Source organism: Odocoileus virginianus, chromosome 23 (assembly GCF_023699985.2).
Source record: "Odocoileus virginianus isolate 20LAN1187 ecotype Illinois chromosome 23, Ovbor_1.2, whole genome shotgun sequence".
NCBI classification, from domain to species: domain Eukaryota; kingdom Metazoa; phylum Chordata; class Mammalia; order Artiodactyla; family Cervidae; genus Odocoileus; species Odocoileus virginianus.
The window spans coordinates 1,387,652-1,406,375 of record NC_069696.1 but is presented as its reverse complement, the minus strand read 5'-3'; the positions used below and the strand labels follow the sequence as shown (position 1 = coordinate 1,406,375).

The following is an 18,724-nucleotide window of genomic DNA, read 5'->3' as shown; positions in this document are numbered from 1 at the left end:
CCAGGTCCATGCAAGGGAGACTCACCATGCAGCCCCGGGGTGGTGGCCATGGAGCGGGCGCACCAGACGCGAAACCCCGACTGTCCCGCGGCTGCGCTGGCGTCTGCACTGGCTTATTCAGCCGCCGGGCTAATTCCATCTCGGCTCAGCTCCGTCTGGACGTGCCCGCCCCTGCCTGCTGCTGCTGTCTCCTCCCCCATCCCTCGCTGGGGCCACCCGGCCTCCTCCGGCTGCTGCGCCCTGGGCGCACCGGCCGCTAGTCGCGCCACGTGGAGGAAGAAGCGCGTTCCCGCCGGCGGGTTGAGTCTGGGTCACGCTCGGGTTAATGAAGCTGAGGGGCCAGACCATAAGACTGCGGCTCTCCCTGCCCCGAGCGCTGCCTCCTAACCTGGTTCGGGTGTGAGCGTTCAGCCGGATTATCTCTCGAACCGTCTGCCTGATTAGTTTCCAATCCCGCCCAGGAACCCTGCTTCCCGCCGCCCTGTGGCTGATCGCCTGGGTGGGGGCGGGTGCTTCCCCGCACAACCACCAGCTGTCCCCCACCTTTCTCTAGACTAAAAGCGGCAGAAGTGGAGGAATCTCGCCCCAAGGACAGGAAGAGGGGCTGCAAGTGGTAAGAGAAGGGGCAGGTTTTAGAAAAGCTTCCCAGGGAGACTGGGACCAGTTGAGGAAGCAGATGTTGAAAGCTCCATCCTGGGAAAAAAGAGGAGGTCCATCTCTCTGGAATGGCTTTGGTACCTAGCCATGGGAAGGGGGATGGAAGAGAAGACCTCCAGAGGGCCATTCTGCATGATGAAATCTACAATTCCAAGATTCCCCCAAGGTAAGCGAGTGCATTAATACCAGGGGCCCAGAAAATGAAAAGGTATTATGTTAACATATATGTCAAGTTGGCTCTGTATGACCACAAACTTTCCCAACTCCCATGTTGATAAGGCGGACTGGTGGGACTGCCCTCCACTTTATGCATGAGTGTTCAGTCTTGAAGTCATGCCCAACTCTTTTGGAATCCCATGGATTGTCAGGCTCCTTGGTCCATGGGATTTTTTAGGCAAGAATACTGGAGTGGATTGCCATTTCCTCCTCCAGGGGATCTTCCTGACCCAGGGATCAAACCCATGTCTCCTTCACTGAAGGCCGATTCTTTCTTGCTGAGCTATTGAGGAAGCCCCTCCCCACTTTATACATTGTATCAATTGATGATGAACCTGAGACAGTAAAGGGAAGTCAGGAGCTGAGCAGAAGAAAACCAGAAACAGCATGTGTGCACCCTGGGCTATGTACTGGCCTCAGGGGTAATCAAGGCTGGTATGGATACAGACATCCACTCCCTCCGCACCCTTCTCAGAGCCTTTCCCAAAGGAATGAGTTCTAATAACCGTTCTATGTTTTACTGCCTGTGTACCCATTTCACAGATAAGGAGACTGCAGTGGAAAGGTCAGGCCCCATATCTCTGAGGACTGAGCTCACTCCAGAGTCTGTGCTCTAACACTTGGATCCTGGCTCCTTTCTCTCCCAGACACACCCTTCTCCACCCTCTTCTGGGAACCTTTCCCTATGTGTTTCCAAAGCCAAGAGGACTGGAAACATTTCCACCTTGGTTCATCTCTTCTCTCTCTCCATACTCCCTGAGACTCTTCTTAAGACTCTCACTTCGGGGTACTGTCCCATCTGGTCTGAGGAGGACAAAACAGAGAGTCCTGGGAGAAGACTCTTGAGAGTCCCTTGGACTACAAGATCAAACCAGTCAATCCTAAAGGAAATCAACCCTGAATATTCTTTGGAAGGACCGATGCTGAAGCTGAAACTTCCAATACTTTGGCCACCCGATGCAGAGCCAACTCATTGGAAAAGACCCTGGTGCTGGGGAGGATTGAAGGCGGGAGGAGAAGGAGGTGACAGAGGACGAGATGGTTGGGTGGCATCACCGACTCAATGGACGTGAGCTTGAGCAAACTCCGGGAGATGGTGAAGGACAGGGAAGCCTGGCAGGCTGCAGTCCACGGGGTCACAAAGAGTTGGACATGACTGAGCAACTGAATAGCAAGAGCTGGGACCAGAGGCAGACCCACCTTGGAACGCACGCAGAGTGGGAGAGCTCCCGGTTCACACCCCACTGTTTCTCCTTCAGCATCCTATTTACCCTGCTCCCTGCCGTTTTGTAAAATCAAAACATGCAATTTTTCAAGTTCAGCTTTTTCCTTGGTAGTGAATCATCCTGTTAGTAAATACGAGGAGAACTCCAACTATGGGAGCACTGAGAAATTGACACCCTCTGTTGAAGAAGTAGCCTCCCGCTGAATTTCTCGGAGCCCCACGCCACCAACAGCACCTCTTCCCGGGGTGGAGCATCAGGCGATCAGTCAGAAGAGAGACAGCTATTAATAATTCTCTGGCCCCAGATCTGCTTTCCCCCAGAGACCTTAGAGACTACTCAAAATTGGAGGTGGGGTGATGGATAGAGGGCGACAGCCTTTGAATTATTGAGCAGTTATATAAAACTTCTATCCATTCCTCCTTCCCTCTACCCGGCTAAAACTCCCCACCAACGCGACTCAACGCAACTCATGGCGTTTGCCTCCAATGTTATCTTCCCTGGAGGTTCTTCTCCAGTGGAAGCAGAAAGGCCTAAAAATGCAGCCCTCCCTGGTTCCGGTGAGAACAAGGCTGAATCTGTCAGCACTAGATTCGTGTGGCTCTGGTGGACCAGCCTGAGTTCTTGCCCAGGTGTCCAGGTCCTCGGCTTCTGAGCCTGGCGTTGCCACCCAGCCGCTGTGTGACCTTCGGCAAGTCACTCAAGCTCTCTGAGCTACTTTCATCCTCGGTGAAGGGGCAGGAGAGGGCAGTGGATGAGATGATGTCTAAATCCTTTCCAGCTTCATTGTCCAGTGCCTGCACTGAGTAGCGTCTCTCTCGGGGCTGAAAAGGATCTGGTGTGAAAGCCTGGGCTCCCTCTCCACTCCCCACCCCCCACCTCAGCACCCGGCTCAGAGCAGCCCAGCCATCTCAACCCGGATGAACCACCAGCCTTTGACGAGAAGATAGATTGGCCTTTATTGTGCGCCCGGGAAGGTCCGGGAGCAGAGTGAGCATGCGCGCGGCGCAGGGGTGGCCAAGCCTAGAGAGAGGCAGCGGGTGTCCGCGGAGGGCTGGCAGCGTGTCACGGGCTGCATTTCCTGGGGGAGCATTTGCACTGCAGGGCGTTGAGGACCACGTGGTAGATGACGGAGCCGTTGGTACAGCGCAGGGGCACTCGCATGGGCTCCGTGCGCGTGGGTGAGCAGCAGGAACACTGGTCCGGCACATCCTCCGTGTCGATGGAGTACAGGGCTTTGCTGGTGCATCTTCCCTGCAACGGGAAAGAGAGAGGTGGCGACGCGGGTGATGCAGAGTCGCAGGGTGGGGAGGGCTCTTGGGGCAGCCCGCTTCCTGCACCTGCCCTCCTCTAGGCCTGGCCTCCGCCAGAGGAACCCAGGACAGCCAGGCAATGTGTCTGAAAGGCCTGCCCTAATGGAACTCTCACATCCAGCCCTATAGCTGCGATTTCTGTGCATGTTTGATGGATCTCCAGGGAATGCAGCTCCCACGTTCCATAAGTAACCCTCCATTCTCTTCAAAGGACGCTTTGAATCACTGCTGATTTTTTTATCTTCTGGGGTCAAAAGTTCTCAGTTACTTCAATAAAATATTTGCTTTCAAAAAAAAAAAGGAAAAAGAAAGTTCCTAGTTTCTTTCACATCTCCTCCTTGTGAACTTCCCAGATCTTTCCACAATGTATCTAAAGAGAAGTGTTCAAATGAAGAGACCCATCCTCTGAACCAAGGACTCCTTACCTGGCAATAGTGAATGTCCACTTCCTCTTCAGATGTGCAATCTCCCACCTTGATGTGCTGCACCCTGGCCGTGACGTCCTTGCACTCGGGCTCCTCACCTACAGGGCAGGTGAGAGATGGGAACTGTTCTCCCGTTCAACATTGTCCACTCCAGTTCCCTTATTCACTGGACATAGGTCAATTTCACAGTAACCAGGTCGCCACAGCCAGCTCCAGGAGGGCAAGTCAGTGATCCTGGTTCCCCTCAGCTTCTCCTGCTGTCGCTTCAGTCGTGTCCAACTCTTTGCAACCCCACAGCCTGCGGCTCACCAGGCTCCTCTGTCCATGTGATTTCCCAGGCAAGAATACTAGAGTGGGTTGTCATTCCCTTCTCCAGGGGATCTTCCCAACCCAAGGATCAAACTTGCATCTCCTGCATTGGCAGGCAGGTTCTTAACCACTAGCACCACCTGGGAAGCCCAGCTTCTCCTGGCCCTTCATAATCAGAGATAAAGATATCACTGGGTTGAACTCACTTAACGAAAAAATTCTAACTGCAAGAGAAGCCTAGATTCACTGTGCTTTGGTGATGTCGATGGATAAGACTTACTTTTATACAATTGTAGACTCTAAAAGCAATAATGATCAGAGCAATCCTCTTATAACTCTGCATGTGTGCGAGTTGCTCAGTTATGTCCAACTCTGTGACCCCATGGACTGTAGCCTGCCAGGCTCCTCTGTTCATGGACTTCTCTAGGCAAGAATACTGGAGAGGGTTGCCAGTTTCTTCTCCAAGGGATCTTCCCCACCCAAGGATCAAACCTGCGTCTCCTCCATCTCCAGCATTGGCAGGTGGATTCTTTACCACTGCGCCACCTGGAAGGCCTGCTTATACTATACCCAGAAGCAAACAGGCAATGAAGTATCCAATAAGTACAATTAATATCTATTCATCCCTGTGAATGTCATTGTCTCCCTGGGGACTGAGAAGATCCTTGCAGCCCTTATGGAATCTTTGCTTTGAGTAAAGCCGTCTCCTGGTCGCAGGCATGGGTTTCCTTACCACAGAGGGGTTAACAGCATTCAGCTCTGAATCTCTGCTTGCCCCACTGATAATTCTAGGATTTAATGTCAGCTCACCGTTGCCTGTCCAAACACTGGGAGTATTCCATTCCTGGATGGCTCCAAATCTAATTCAACCTTAACTACATATTAGCCAGCCTCCCAATTTCCAAATAATTTCATTTTAAAGCAAAAGCCTGCCAACCACATTAAGAGGGTGAATGAGGAAAACATATTGAAGCCAACACACAGTAGATTTAAATCCCCGAGCCTGGCTTATTTTCCTTATGGAGGGTCCCTGTCTCCTGAAAGCGCTGAAGCCCCGGTTGGCCTCATTGCTAGTTTTGCAGATAACAGCCTTGGCCAGATTGCCCCTGCAGTATGCCTAGAGGAAAACGCGTCTCTTCCTGGATGGTTTCCTGATCTCAGCCATGCAGACAGGAATCACAGAGAGAGATGCTCTCAGAGTGTGTCCCCTCAGTCTGCAGCTTGGTTACAGCAACTCCAGGGACTGTCAGAGTGAGCCATCAGGAGAAGAACAAATGACTGACCACTGAAGGTGTTCATGTTTTCACTCTTCCTTTCTTTTCCCCATGGGCTTCCCTGGTGGCTCAGAGGGTAAAGAATCCGCCTGCAATGCAGGAGACCAGGTTTGATCCCTGGGTCAAAAAGATCCCCTAGAGATGGGAATGGCTACCCACTCCAGTATTCTTGCTTGAAGAATTACATGGACAGCAGAGCCTGGTGGGCTATAGTCCATGGGGTTGCAAACAGTCGGACACAACTGAGCAACTCTTTTCTTTCTCTACCTCCAAATAAACATGGGAACATGGACCCAGGAATCCAAAAACAAACAAACAAACAAAAGCTAAGTAACTAAACTAAAAAAACAAAGAATATTAGTCCAGACAAGTAATTCTATACCCAGAGAATACAGCATGAACTTTGGGATTCTGAAAGGTATGTGTGCTCATGGAAACAAAAATGTGTGGTGAGATGCTTTCTGATGAGCAGACTGGAGCTCCATCTCCAAAGCTGCTGTAGTAACTACTGAAGGACCAACCCATGCAACACACGTGCAAGGTCAGGAAGAGCCAAGGACTTCCCTGGTGGCCCAGTGGTAAAGAATCTGCCTGCCAACACAGGGGATACAGGTTCGATCCCTAGTCCAGGAAGATCCCACATGCCTCGGCATCTAAGCCCATGCACCATGACTACGGAGCCAGCATGCTCTAGAGCCTGTGCTCAGCAACAAGAGAAGCCACCACAATGAGAAGCTTGCACACAGCAAGTAAAGGTAGCCCCAGCTCTCCACAACTAGAGAAAGCTTGGGCACAGCAATGAAGACACAGCACAGCCAAAAGTAAAGTTAATTAATTTTAAAAAAGAACAGGCGAGAGTGAAAGAGAGGAGGTTAATAAAACTGGTTGATGAGACCAGCCTATCAATCCTTGAAAAGACTGTGTTTCTCTGCAGCCCCACAGCTAGCTTCTCGCTTCCCCTTCTCTCTGGGATACCCAAAGAATAGAGGTGTATTGAGTGTCTCATCTGTTGAGATCATAAATCAAGGTGCCTTGTCTTCAAGGAGCTTTAAGGGCAGAGAGAAGACATTCTCTTGTGATAGGACTGTGACCAACCCAAGACCCAGCAAGGAGAAAGGCAAGTAAGAGGCTAGTGATTGCCAGGAGTCTGGAAGAAGGGAGAAGAGACTGGTTTACAGGCATCTGAAAGGAGGCTTGAGGAGGGGGCAGTCCAAGGACACGTGAGGCTGGGTGGCAGTCCCCTGCAGAATGGAATGCAATGACTGCACTCTTTCTAGAATAAAGTTCACTTCGAGGAACATCCCCTGGTCTGGATCTGATGGGTTTCAAGGAACAGACTATTGGTAATGTACTTACATGTGTCACAGCACGTGCCAGGAATTTTCACGATTTTCCCCTAAGAAAACAGCAAAGTCCCGAGTTAGGCACAAATAGTACATAGTGGACACTTTCTGTCACTCCAGGCCAAGTCCTGCCTCTGGACTCACAGCCCAAGTCCCCCGAAGTAAACGGGCCGTCCCATCAAAAAGGTGAGCAGACTGACCACCCTGCCCAGCCAGGCTGAAACGGTCCTGATTATTCCGAATTCTCTTCCAGTTGAGAGTCACCAGGACTGTCATTCCCAGGGGAGACCATCAGTCAGTTTGGTCTCTCACCTCCCCATTCAAGGATCACAGATCCAGTGTCCCCCAAGGGGAGGTATTTTCTTAGAGCGTCGTGGAGAGAGTTTCACCTCTCCATCACGCTGTGATTTGGGTAATTTTGTTGATTTTTAAACTAGGTCGGGGTTCTCCTTGAACACTGGGAATCATGGCAGAGCTGGACTGCCATTCAGAAGAACCTTCTTTCTTTAGTCAAAGATGGAGCCAGTCGAGAGGAAAGCAGGGCCTGGGCTCTGGCGGCTCACCCCCTCAGCCAGACATTTGTGTTCGTTGAAGGGCGGGCAGCCCGTGACCCTCTTCTCCCAGATGAACTCTCCTCTCTTGTTGACTTTGCAGAAGTGGCTGTCACAGCCATCCTGGAGTGTCTCATCACGCTGAAAGGAAAGACAGGATGTGGGTTGAGCACATCTGAAGCAGCCCTTGGGTTTCAAAGCCACTTCGAACAGTGGCCTTGACTCTCGGAGTTGCTGAGACAGTGCAGGGGACCACAGAATAAGAATGAGGTAGGTGCAGTCTGGTTTTGCAACCCGTTTCCTGGGAACAGGGCTGTATGAAGGCAGGGAATCCCTAAACTCTTCTGACCACATAACAGCGTAAAGAATTAAGATGCAGTGGAGGTAAACTGGCCAATCAATAGCTGAACTAGAGATGAGTGCCTCTGACCGAAAGATGAGTGAACTAGGCACCTGCCTCAGCAGCCCATCCTAACTTTCACAGATGGGCATCTCTGCCACCTGACTGCTTACCCTGTCTCAGAGATAATCGAGGCTGGAGAAAATCTTAGAGGTCAACCAACTCTCAATCATGGGGGCCCACACCAACTGTCCCCTTGTCGAGGAAAGTGACAAAATAACTAAATCCTATACCTCCTAACGGTTATCCATCTTTTCTTTACAAAAAATCAGAAATAGGCATGAAAAGAAGTCAATATCGACCCAAACTTGGCCCCCTCTTTCTTGAAGAAAAGATCCCCAAGCAAGGAAGCAGACGGTGATCTGAGGGGACAGTCTTGACTTCCACTTGCCCCCACCTTCAGCATCAGGATCTGTCCTCCTCGCAGCTGAATGGTGCACGCCGTAGGCAGGCATCTCCCGCAGCATTCACCCTGGAGCTTCTCTTCCACGTAACCCTGGAACCAGGAGAAAATGCAGCCTCTGTGAACCTTCCCCAAAGACCCCGTTCATAAGTAAGCCAAACTGTAAATGATTTCATCATACCCAGCTGCTCCAACTAGAAATCTGGGGGCCATCCTCGTCCCTGCTCTCTTTTTCTCATCCCCTGCCTCGCCCCTCACTCACTCATCACCAGATCTTGCCAAAAAATGCATCTTGAACTCATCCACTGCTTGTCATTCCAGGGTCCTCTGTCATCACCGAGTCCACACAATCACCATCTGCCACTGGACTTTGTCACGGTGGAAATTGCACCCTGCCTCCGTCCCTTCCCCTTCACGGTAGGGGAAAAGGCTGTAGCTTCCTGACCACAGGATTTCATGGTTTTACAAATATGCCCCCAAATCTGGGAGACCACACAGGGTAACCAACTTTTTATTTTTGCAAAGAATTTTCAAACATGCTAACCAAATAAGAACCAAAAATCAATCATCAGTTGTCTCATCATTGCATTAAAATTTAAGCTCTTTCACCTTTCCCCACCATGCCAAAAGGGACTTCCCTGGTGGCTGAGACAGCAAAGAATCTGCCTGCCATGTGGGAGAACCGGGTCCCTGGATCGGGAAGATCCCCTGGAGAAGGGAATGGTAACCCACTCCAATGTTCTCGCCTGGAGAATTCCATGGACAGAGGAGCCTGGCGGGCTACAGTCCATGGGGTCACAAAGAGTCGGACACGACTGAGCGACTAACACTTTCACACCATGCCGAAAGGAAAAAAAAAAAAAACAGGAAGAACAAAATTTAGTAAAATTTTAAAAGAATACATTTAGCTATGTGAAAGCCAACTATGGTGTCATTTTTTTCATCTTGCTACATTTAGTAGTGACCACTTAGAGATTCATTCCTTGGGGTCCTGAGGTTTTCCTGCTGTGAATCCCTAGCAGGTCAGCCTGGAGTTCCGGGCAGAAGACCCGCTGTCTCACAGGGCGCCTGTGTTGACTGCACAGAGACTGCTCCTAACCAGCAGGGCGGTGAGGAGTCTGTGAGAGTGCACTGCACCCACCAGGGAGGCTGCAGAGAAAGCCAGTGAGGACTGAGCTTGCAGCAGAACAGGGCGACTGGATGGACCCTGGCTACACACATGCTTGGAAGGACACCGCCAACATCTGAGGCCATGGGGTAAGCTTTAGCTGTGTTTTCAAAATCACACGATTCCTGAAGGTGTGGACCATGATGGATGGGAGAGGAAGAGAGAGATGGGGAAAACAGCATGAATGCATGCAACTGGTTATTATCAGAACGAGGAAATAAAATGGGGTTGACATCAGACAGGATTTCATGGGAGCCTGGATTGGGGCATTTTCTAGTGAGTGCTAGAAGAGACTAGGAAATACCCTCTACTCAGCCCAAAATCTTTACAGGAGACATGAGGGGTGGGGGACAAATGGAGGAGGGGCTTGCAAAGTGAAGAGATGGGGCTGTGGAGGCTCCATCCACACCCCAGAGGGGCCAAGGGCATGGTGAATTCAAGGACGAGGAAAGATGGGGGGCGTCATGGGAGGGAAAGGGACCGGAGGAGGTGGAGGATGGGGTGGGAGGTGAGAGGAGGGGGCACTGATTTCAGAGGAGCAGTGGACTGGGGAAAGAGGGAGGGGAGGGGAGGGAGCAGGCTGACCTCACTCGCAGGAGAGAGAAGAGACCCTGAGAGGCGAGAACACAGGCGCACGGGTGACAGGCGTGTCTGAGCGCTGCTGGGCTTCCAGCCACTGCTGACCGGACACCCACTGCACGGCCACCAGGTGGACCAGGAGCGGGCAGGGCTGACCGGGCTTTCGCTGGAGCATCCAATCAGCAAGGGCCAGACGTCCCGCCAACCACAGAACTCAGGTCAGAGCAGCCAACGAGCCCTGCTGCCCTGTCCAGGGAGGCCCCCCAGGCTCTTCTCACAGGTGTCTCCCAGCCCTTTTCACAAGCTGTGTCGGCCACTAGAGGACCCCAGTCCTATCTCCCCACTGCCCTTACTCTTTTTTTCTTTTCTCCCCCTCTTTTTAAACTTTTTTCTCTTGTGAATACATTTATTAACATCGGTCATATGCACGGTTTACAACTGATAATGAATAGTGAATATGGGCTTCCCAGGTGGCGCGAGTTGTAAAGAAAACCTGCCTGCCTATGCAGGAGACATAAGAGACACAGGTTCGATACCCGGGTCAGAAAGATCCCCTGGAGGAGGGCATGGCAACCCACTCCGGTATTCTTGCCTGGAGAATCCCATGGACAGAGGAGCCTGGAGAGTTACGGTCCATGGGGTCACAAAGAGTCAATGCAGCTGAAGCAACTTAGCACACACGCACAGTGATAATATAATATTTTATACATTGCACTTGAAACTATGTGGGTTATTTTCAAATCTCTTTTGATATTGATTTCTAACATAATTCCACAATGTTAAGAGAACAGAGTTTGTGTGATTTCAATACCTTTAGACCATGAAATTTTTGCACCTTGTTTTATGTCCTTGGATATGTTCCAGTGTCTTGTGGTTTATAGTCTATGGGAACTTGAATAGAATTTTGCATCCTGCTGTTGTGTGAAAATTGTACAAATCTTAATTATGTTGAATTGGTTCATAGAGTTTTTCAGGTCTACTGTATCCTTCTACTTTTCTGTCTATTCATTCTAGTAATTCTTGAGAGTTTTATATTGAAACTCCAACTAAAAACCTTAATTTATCTACTTAAAAAAATCTTTGCAATATCTAGTAGAACTATTTTTTTTTTAAGCCTTTAAAAAAGAGAATGTACTTTTTTTTTTTTTTTTTGGAAAGCCACTGCCTTTACCCTTGCTGATCTGCCAGTCTGGCCCCATTCTGCCTCCTGGGAGGTCACTGCTCAAGGTCAGCCCAAGGTTATGCTCCTCCGGGAGGCCTTCTCAGTGTTGCCGGTCAGGGTCATGTCTCTTCCCCTTGCTTTCCTTTGTCTCTACCAGCACAAACCACCAGCACAGACCACCAGCTGCTGGGCCCCTTGAGGTATAAGCATCATCTCGCCTGGAGGAGACAGAGGGCCCACGTTTCTGGTGATGCTAACAGTTCCATCTGACATTTGCAGTTCAAACAGACTGACCTAAACTTGACCCAGCACAGCTCCCCACCTGCAGGAGGCCTCCCGGAGGTCCAGGGAAGAATGCTGAGCGACAAGAGGGCATGTGAGGCAGAGCTCAGCAAAGACTGAGAGACACACAGCGGAGCTAGTCTCCGGGATCTCAAGGGGGAGGAAGTGAGTTCACTGCCCTGGGGGTGTGCGTGCGTGCGTGCGTGTGTGTGTGTGTGTGTGTGTGTGTGTGTGCTTGGTTGCTCAGTTGTGTCTGACTCTTTGCGACCCCATGGACTGTGGCCACCAGGCTCCTCTGTCCATGGGATTTCCCAGGCAAGAACACTGGAGTGGGTTGCCACTGCCTTCACCAGGGGATCTTCCCCATCCAGGGATTGAAACCGCTATCTCCTGCGCTGGGAGGCGGATTCTTTACCATCTGAGCCATCAGGGAAGCCCGCACTGCCCTGGGGAGATGCAATTTTGGAGAAGAGGAGGAATACACAGACCAAAGGGGGCTGTGGATTTAAAAATACTTAGAAACCTGTGTCTAGAATGGATTCTAAAGCTGGGTACCTAAGGATGCAGAGGAGATGGCTATGCCACCCTCTGACCACCAGAGGGCGCCAGGAGAGAGTGTGCGCATATCTCTGACCCTTTCCGGCAGGACAGCGGGTGTGGACCTCTCTCTCCTGGCACTGATTGTAATTCCATGGGCATTCAGGTGAAGGGGTGCCACAGACTCCAGACAGCATCATTCCTTCCCATATCCAAGTCCAGATGTATCAGGGGAGTCGTCTCACACACACACACACACACACATACACACACACACACTCACTTGCACTGGAAATCCTAAAACAACTGGGATTTTAAATTAAAATAAAAAACAAAAACACACATTTCGTTCCCTTCTTCCTCACTGAGGCAGGGATGTTCTCCTTGAGCCGTTCTATCAGAGACAGAATGTGTATCCTAGAGATCCCTTCATTCCCCGTGTATGTTATTAAGCCCCTCCTTGGAGCCTCATACAGTGCACAGGTGCAGAACACATGTCCTCAAGAGCGCTGACCGCACCGGCTACAGTGCTCCTCATCCCTCCTCCCACCGCCGCTCCCCTCTGGCCACTGCATTGCTCCTCTGATGAGAGATTCCTCTCCAGGAACCGTCCAGCCCCCACCCACTGCTCCACCACCTAGAAGAGTGGTTACTATTACGTATTCTGTGCATCCAGCTCACAAGAAACTCATCCGACCAACTGTATTTTCTAAGACAGCAGGAGTCCCAAATGCAGGGGGCAGCCTGCAGAAGAAGCCAAGGGGTCCTCCTCAGCTTTGGGTGCAGCTCTGTGCAAGGGAGGGGGGTTGCTAAGAGTCCTGATTAGACCAGTGAATGCATGCTCTCCTCTACTCCACTAGAAATGATGATCCAGATCCCAGATCCTACTCCACGTCCCAGCTCCCACCTGTGGAGGTGTTCAAAGCAAACCCCATCATTGCAACCTGGCAAAAACAGGGTGAACTATTTTAGGTCACCCCAGTGTCCAATAGGGCTTCCCTGGTGGCTCAGTGGTAAAGTGTCTGCCTGCAATGCTAGAGATCTGGATTCAATCCCTGGGTCAGGACGATCCCTCGGAAAAAGAAATGGCAATCCACTCCAGTATTCTTGCCTGGGAAATTCCACTGGACAGAGGAACCTGGTGGGGTGCAGTCCATGGGGTCACAAAGAAGCGGACAGCATTAATAAAAGTATACTTTGAGGCAGGTCCACTCCTGCCTCAGAGAATGTTGTGTAGAATTCTGCACATAGCAAGTTTCTGATAAATAACTGTGAGCTAACTGGCAACTGTCAGATAAATATTTGACTGATTTTTAATGTTTTCAAAGATCAGTAGTGATGTCACTTAAAATGTTGCCTAAAAGAAGAATACAGAATTGTGAATATGATCTCAGCCTTGCAAATATAGGAAGAAAACGTTTAAAATGTACAAAACTAAATTATAATTATTTCTGAGAAATGCAATCTGGGTAGGTGACTTTTAGTCCCTTCCTGACAGTTGTCAGATTTGTCCATAATCAGAAAATCATGAAAGCTTGTATTTAAAGATCCTGGTGAGGTCCCATTGCCTGGATCCTATAAGTACCCAGCTGACCCCCCAGCACCCCCCAGCCACAGCCTCTCTTACCACAGGGCAGGCCTGGCAGGTGGTCTGCCTACACTCCAGCTTGAATCCGGAGATGACCTCCGCCTGCACTGTGCAGCGGCAGGTCATGCATGCGTCAACCATCACAGTCTTCCCAGGCTGGAACCAGGGGGGACCAGGGTCAGGCCTCCTGGCACCCCGGTCCCCCAATCCCTGACTGCCCTCAGCCCCATGAGCCATCTGTCCTAGGTGTGGGGCCTGACTGCTCAAAGCTACTAGGAGCCATCATCACCCCAATTCCCCTCCGGTCCCCAGAGGCCACTCCCTCCCCCACTATCCTCTCTCAAGGATGGCAGTGGTGAGAGTGAGGGCTTTCTCTGGGGCAGAGGGAGAGGGAACAGACTGACATCTCCCGTGCCTGGGGCTGGGGGACCGGGAGGTGAGCGCTAGAAGGTGAAGGTGGGACCCAGGCCCTGGGGAGTTGGGGCTTCTACTCCAGGATGCCTGGGAAGCCTAGGAGCAAGGGAAGTGTGGGTGGAGCAGAGAACCCGGGGTCCTGTCATTTGCACTTTCATTTTCAGATGCTGCCCACCCTCCACACAGCCCCTGTCCCTGCCCCCCTGGGGAGAAGGCATCAGCTCACCCCGATGATGGTGCCGTTGAGCATGCAGGCCTGCACGGGCTCTGGGGAGAGACAGGCGCAGGACGTGAGTGATCGGAACACACCTGGTGGAGACCTGCAACCTGGCTGCTCCGCTGGGCTGGGCCTCCCTCCTCCACCTGCCAGTCCTTCCCCCCACCCCACGCCAGGCACTGTGGGTCCTCCTGCCCACGTGGCCACACTGACCCCAGGCCCCCCAAGGATGGGCAGCTGCCTGCTCCCCACCCTCCAGCCCCCTGGAGCCCTGGAGGGGAGGGTGCTTGTTTAAGTGATTCACACTGGGTGCTGGGCTTGTGAAGGAATGAAAATCTGCTTTGGAAACTTAAGTCCCACGATAAAATCACACAAAGAATTCAGAGCAGGAGGTGGTGAGAGTTGTTTGTTGTTGCTGCTGCTATTGGTTATTTGGTTGGTTGCTTGCTTGCTTGGTTGATGGTTGATTGGTTGTTTGGTTGATTAATTAATTGGTTGGTTGGTTGGTTGGTGGGATTAGGAGATGGGCAGTTCGAATACCTTCTCCAGAAGAATGATGAAGAAAGCATTTCTAGAATCAGAGAAGCCTGGGTCCAATCCCAGTTCTACCACTCAGGTGAGCAAATGGAGGTATCATGGTACTCACTGTGATTGTCATGGGGTGACATGAGGCACAGTACAAAGCCAGCACTGAGCTCAGTGGGACCTTCAGGAGTTGTCCTACTTCTCTCCTCTCGTTTGCTTTCTCCCCAAAACGTTAGGAGTGGACAGGAAGATCTGACCCTGCCCATTTCCCTAAGCTGCTCCAAAGGCAAGGATTCGGGAGCCTTTCTGAGCCTTTCTGGAGGGTTGGGAGGCCTGGAGGCTGGCCTGGCGGCACGTCTTACCGCAGCGACAGGTGGGACAACAGCCCAAGGTCTGACAGCGCAGCTGGAAGCCCAAGGGGCAGATGGGGACGTCCAGCTGGGGGCAGGAGACGTTCCGCTGCTGCACGAAGACCTCCTCCTTGACTCGGACGCACTCGTGGATGAGGCAGGGGTTCTCGGGGGAGGTCCAGTGAGAGCCCACCTGTGGGCAGGGCACCCGAGTGGGTCGAGGGGTCCGAGGTCCTGCTGGGAGTGGGCGGTCCCCCCGGGAGCTGGGGTGAGCCCTGCTCCACAGCTAAGCCCCGCCCACAGGGGGAGGCCCCTGGAGGGAGTGACAGCTCATCCAGGTCCTTCGGTGAGTCTGGCTCAGAGTCCCCCCAGACCAGGAGCCCAGCTCAGAACCACATGTGCTCCCAAGACAGTCTTAAGCCACCAGAGGAAGCACCTGAGGACGCCTGAGGGTGCTCCCTCCACCCTCAGCCCGCCTGGGAGCTGAGCAACCAGGAACAGCTACATGGGGAGACAGCGGAGGGGAGATGTGGGGGTTGGGGGCACCCAGCCCATTGCCCACCCCACACCGCCTCCCTCTGAGGATGGGATGCTGGCATCTGGCCCTCAGCCCTGCAAATTGCCCCCAGGCCTCCAGGCTGCAATGGGTGGCCTGTCCCCACGGGCTGGCTCCGCCGCCCAGGACCACCGAGTGTCCAGAGCATGGTTTAGAAAGCCCTCCGGAGGTTCTGATTAGACAATGCATGACCATGAGCACGGTCTGTGTGAGCGTCTCCTAAACGCACGAGCAGGGGTGCCCAGTCAGCCTGCTCCAGGCCCAGCAGCTTCTTTCGGGCCCGGTTCCCTTTCTTCTCTTTTCAGAGGAGGAGCAGAGAGTGCCCCGAATGCAGCCTCTCTCCTGACCCCCTTCTGACTCACCCTGCACACAAGTTCCCGCTGCAGGCCCCACTAGACTCTGATCAATAACCCACTGAGCCCTGGACACCGTACGCATTAAGAAGATCCATCCCCACCCACTCCCGCTGGTCCCTCATGTTTCAGAGTCACTGCCGACCCCCAAGTCTTACAGGTCAGAGGGAGACTTGAACTGGGGGAGGGAGACTCTTCCGTAAACACTGATGTCAGAGCTGAGTGAGACCTGGAGGCAGATGAGTGACTCGGAGGGAGGGGTGATGAGCCTCAAAAGGTACCAGCTGTCAGCTCCCCCCGCCCCCAGGACGCAGCAGCCTCTGACCCTGGGGAGGATTCGCAAAACCAGCCTGATTCTGGGGTGACGGGGAGCAGGCAAGCTGACAGGGCGGGAGGAGGGATGGAGCAGGGACGGCCCCAGGGACCAGGACTAGAAGAGGGAGGTGGGATCTCATGTGGGGAACTCAGCGAGTCCCTCTGTCACCACCCAGGAGGAAGAGGCTGGTGGGCCAGGGCAGGACAGTTAACCCTCTGCCCTCCCTCCAAACAGAGTGTGTTTTGGTCTCCCTGGAGGACTGAGAAGGGGAAGGCCCCCAGATGCACCTCACACCCACCCCAGCACCTGCCTCCTGAGGATCCCAGGGCTCAGCACCCCCACTTTACCCATATCAGCCAGAGTAAAAGGTCTGTTCACATCCCAGCATCTGGGCTAAGACTCCCAGGGAGGGATCCTCTGTTTCAGAAAACGGCTTGACGAGCATCCAGAGCCCATGTGAAAGCCTCTGGCCATAAAGGAGAGGCTAAGCTGCTCTGGTTCAGGGAGGGGGATCTGGGGGTGGGGGTCCAGACAGGAGAAGATAAGGGAGCGGGGAGGGGCTGCCAGCATCGTCAAGGGCCACAGCCAGAGCTGCAGAAGTAGCTTGCGGGGTCTGGGAACAGAAACACTGTTTGCTTCTCTGGATTGTAAATTTCTCGAATGGAAATCAGCAACAAGGTCAGAGGACCCTGCCCAGGCCATCACACAGACCTCCACCAACCATCAGGGTCCTCAGGTGAACAGGAGCTCACAGAACTCACAGGGAGGGCACTGGGCTCCTCCCCAGATCTGGGGCAACCTTAACTAGTTCCCCAACTAACATCTGGATAAACCAACAGCTACATTAAACTTGCCATGGGGAGAGCGAACAGGGAGTGAGCATCTACTTTATCGAAACCAAGGCCAGCCCTGGGCCCGGGATGAAGTTGGCTCGGCCCCCAACCTCCTGCCCACCCACCCTGGCCCAGACCTACACTCTTCCACTGGGACTGGGTGTCCCCCCGAGGGGAGCCAGTCACCACCTCACAGGCCGACGGCAGGCACCTTCCGCAGCACTCGCCCTCGCGGAGGACGTAGGTGAAGCCCTGAAAACACACAAAGGATGCAGTGTCAGGACAGCCGGCAGCAAAGATACAGGCGTTCTGGTCCCCACAGAAGGCGTTCGGAGCTCTGGGGCTTGCAGAAGACAGCCGGACTGGATGTCCTCATCGCTGCGCTCCTCCGGCCCCACAATCATGCTAAGTGGTCAGGAAGCATCACCTGCTGAATCACTATGGGTCTCACACCATCCATCCAGATACAACCCTGCCCTCCGCAAGCATCCACTCCAGACCAAGAGCCAGTCCTTGTTCAGTTGCTAAGTCATGTCTGACTATTTGAGAGGCCGTGGACATAGCCCACCAGGCTCCTCTGTCCATGGAATTCTCCAGGCAAGAATATTGGAGTGGGTAGCCATTTCCTTCTCCAGGGGGTCTTCCTGGACCAGGGATCAAACCTGTGTCTCCTGCATTGGCAGGTGGATTCTTTACCACTGAGCTACCAGGGAAGCCCCAAGAGTCAGTCCATGGGGGTATTAAAGACGTTCAGAGTTCATGCAGCAGCCTCCAGCTGACCCAACGTTTATCATGGCCCAAGTCTATTGACCAGAGGAGAACATTCAGGATGCCTGGAGTCTGGGCTCGGCCCTAACAGGGCGAGTTACCTCACCAGATGGGCGCCTCTCAGTAACCTGCAGAGCTGGGCTTCCCCAGGTCACCACTTGACACCGACCTAGTAGTTTACAGGGCACCATGAGATGAGACCAACCATCCCCAGAGAGCCGGCCAGGGAGACCAGCATCCTGCAAGTCTGCCAACCCATCCTCCTCTTGGAGGTCCTCCAATCTGGCCAAAGCATGGAGACCTTGGATTGAAACTCTCCACCAAGAAGGCGGAAGCAATGCACAAAGAACAGACAAAAGTGTGATGTGCGAGGCTGTCCCGGGGGAGGAGGGGCCGGAAGCCAGGACTGAGCGGCATGAGAGAAGGATGAACTGCAGGTGTTCGGGACGGGCGTGGGCACCACCCCCGCTCTATTCCCCCTGCACACTCACAAGCAGCACCAAGTCACAGGATGTGCTCGACACTCAGCAACACCCCAGCTACTGCCTCTCCCGGGGACCTGGGAGCCTGAGGGCCATCTCCATGGGACCTGCCGATACCCAACCCGCGTCACAGCGGTGCTTGGCAAGCTGTTCTCAGTCTTAATAGCTGAGATCTCATTAGTTATCCTGCAGCTGGAGGTCAAACCAGTCAGTCCCTAAAGGAAATCAAACCTGTTGCCAGCTATACCAGCACAGCCCCAGGCTAAGAGTCAGGACTTGCCCGTCTCCTGGCTTCAGACGATCCGTAGCACAACATCCCTCTGCTTTCAGCCAACTTCAATCCCTCTGCTTTCTAGCAAGTGAGAAGAACAGCCCTGCCTCTTCTTCCTTCTAGAGGAGAATCATGAGGATGAATAAGACCTAATGGCTTAGATTTCCCTGGTGGTCCAGTGGTTGGGAATCCACCTGCCAATGCAGGGG

General features: G+C 52.8%; 2 protein-coding genes across 4 annotated transcripts in view; both read right to left on the bottom strand.

Moving 5' to 3' along the window:
• The window catches only part of ANO2 (anoctamin 2), a 331,055-nt gene extending 331,005 nt beyond the window's left edge, over window positions 1-50 (bottom strand). The window contains exon 1 of the mRNA XM_070454162.1: window positions 26-50. Within this exon, the coding sequence (XP_070310263.1) occupies window positions 26-50 (25 nt within the window). The remainder of the gene's footprint in view (window positions 1-25) is intronic.
• A 2,980-nt stretch (window positions 51-3,030) lies between these two features.
• Window positions 3,031-18,724, bottom strand: part of VWF (von Willebrand factor) — a 126,192-nt gene continuing 110,498 nt past the window's right edge. For all 3 annotated transcript variants that reach the window (XM_070453136.1, XM_070453135.1, XM_070453137.1), the window contains 9 exons: window positions 17,136-17,246; window positions 14,949-15,129; window positions 14,071-14,111; window positions 13,470-13,586; window positions 8,109-8,207; window positions 7,324-7,452; window positions 6,774-6,813; window positions 3,835-3,932; window positions 3,031-3,350 (listed from right to left, as the gene is read on the bottom strand). In XM_070453136.1, the coding sequence (XP_070309237.1) occupies window positions 3,162-3,350; window positions 3,835-3,932; window positions 6,774-6,813; window positions 7,324-7,452; window positions 8,109-8,207; window positions 13,470-13,586; window positions 14,071-14,111; window positions 14,949-15,129; window positions 17,136-17,246 (1,005 nt within the window). In that variant the 3' untranslated portion in view covers window positions 3,031-3,161. The remainder of the gene's footprint in view (window positions 3,351-3,834; window positions 3,933-6,773; window positions 6,814-7,323; window positions 7,453-8,108; window positions 8,208-13,469; window positions 13,587-14,070; window positions 14,112-14,948; window positions 15,130-17,135; window positions 17,247-18,724) is intronic.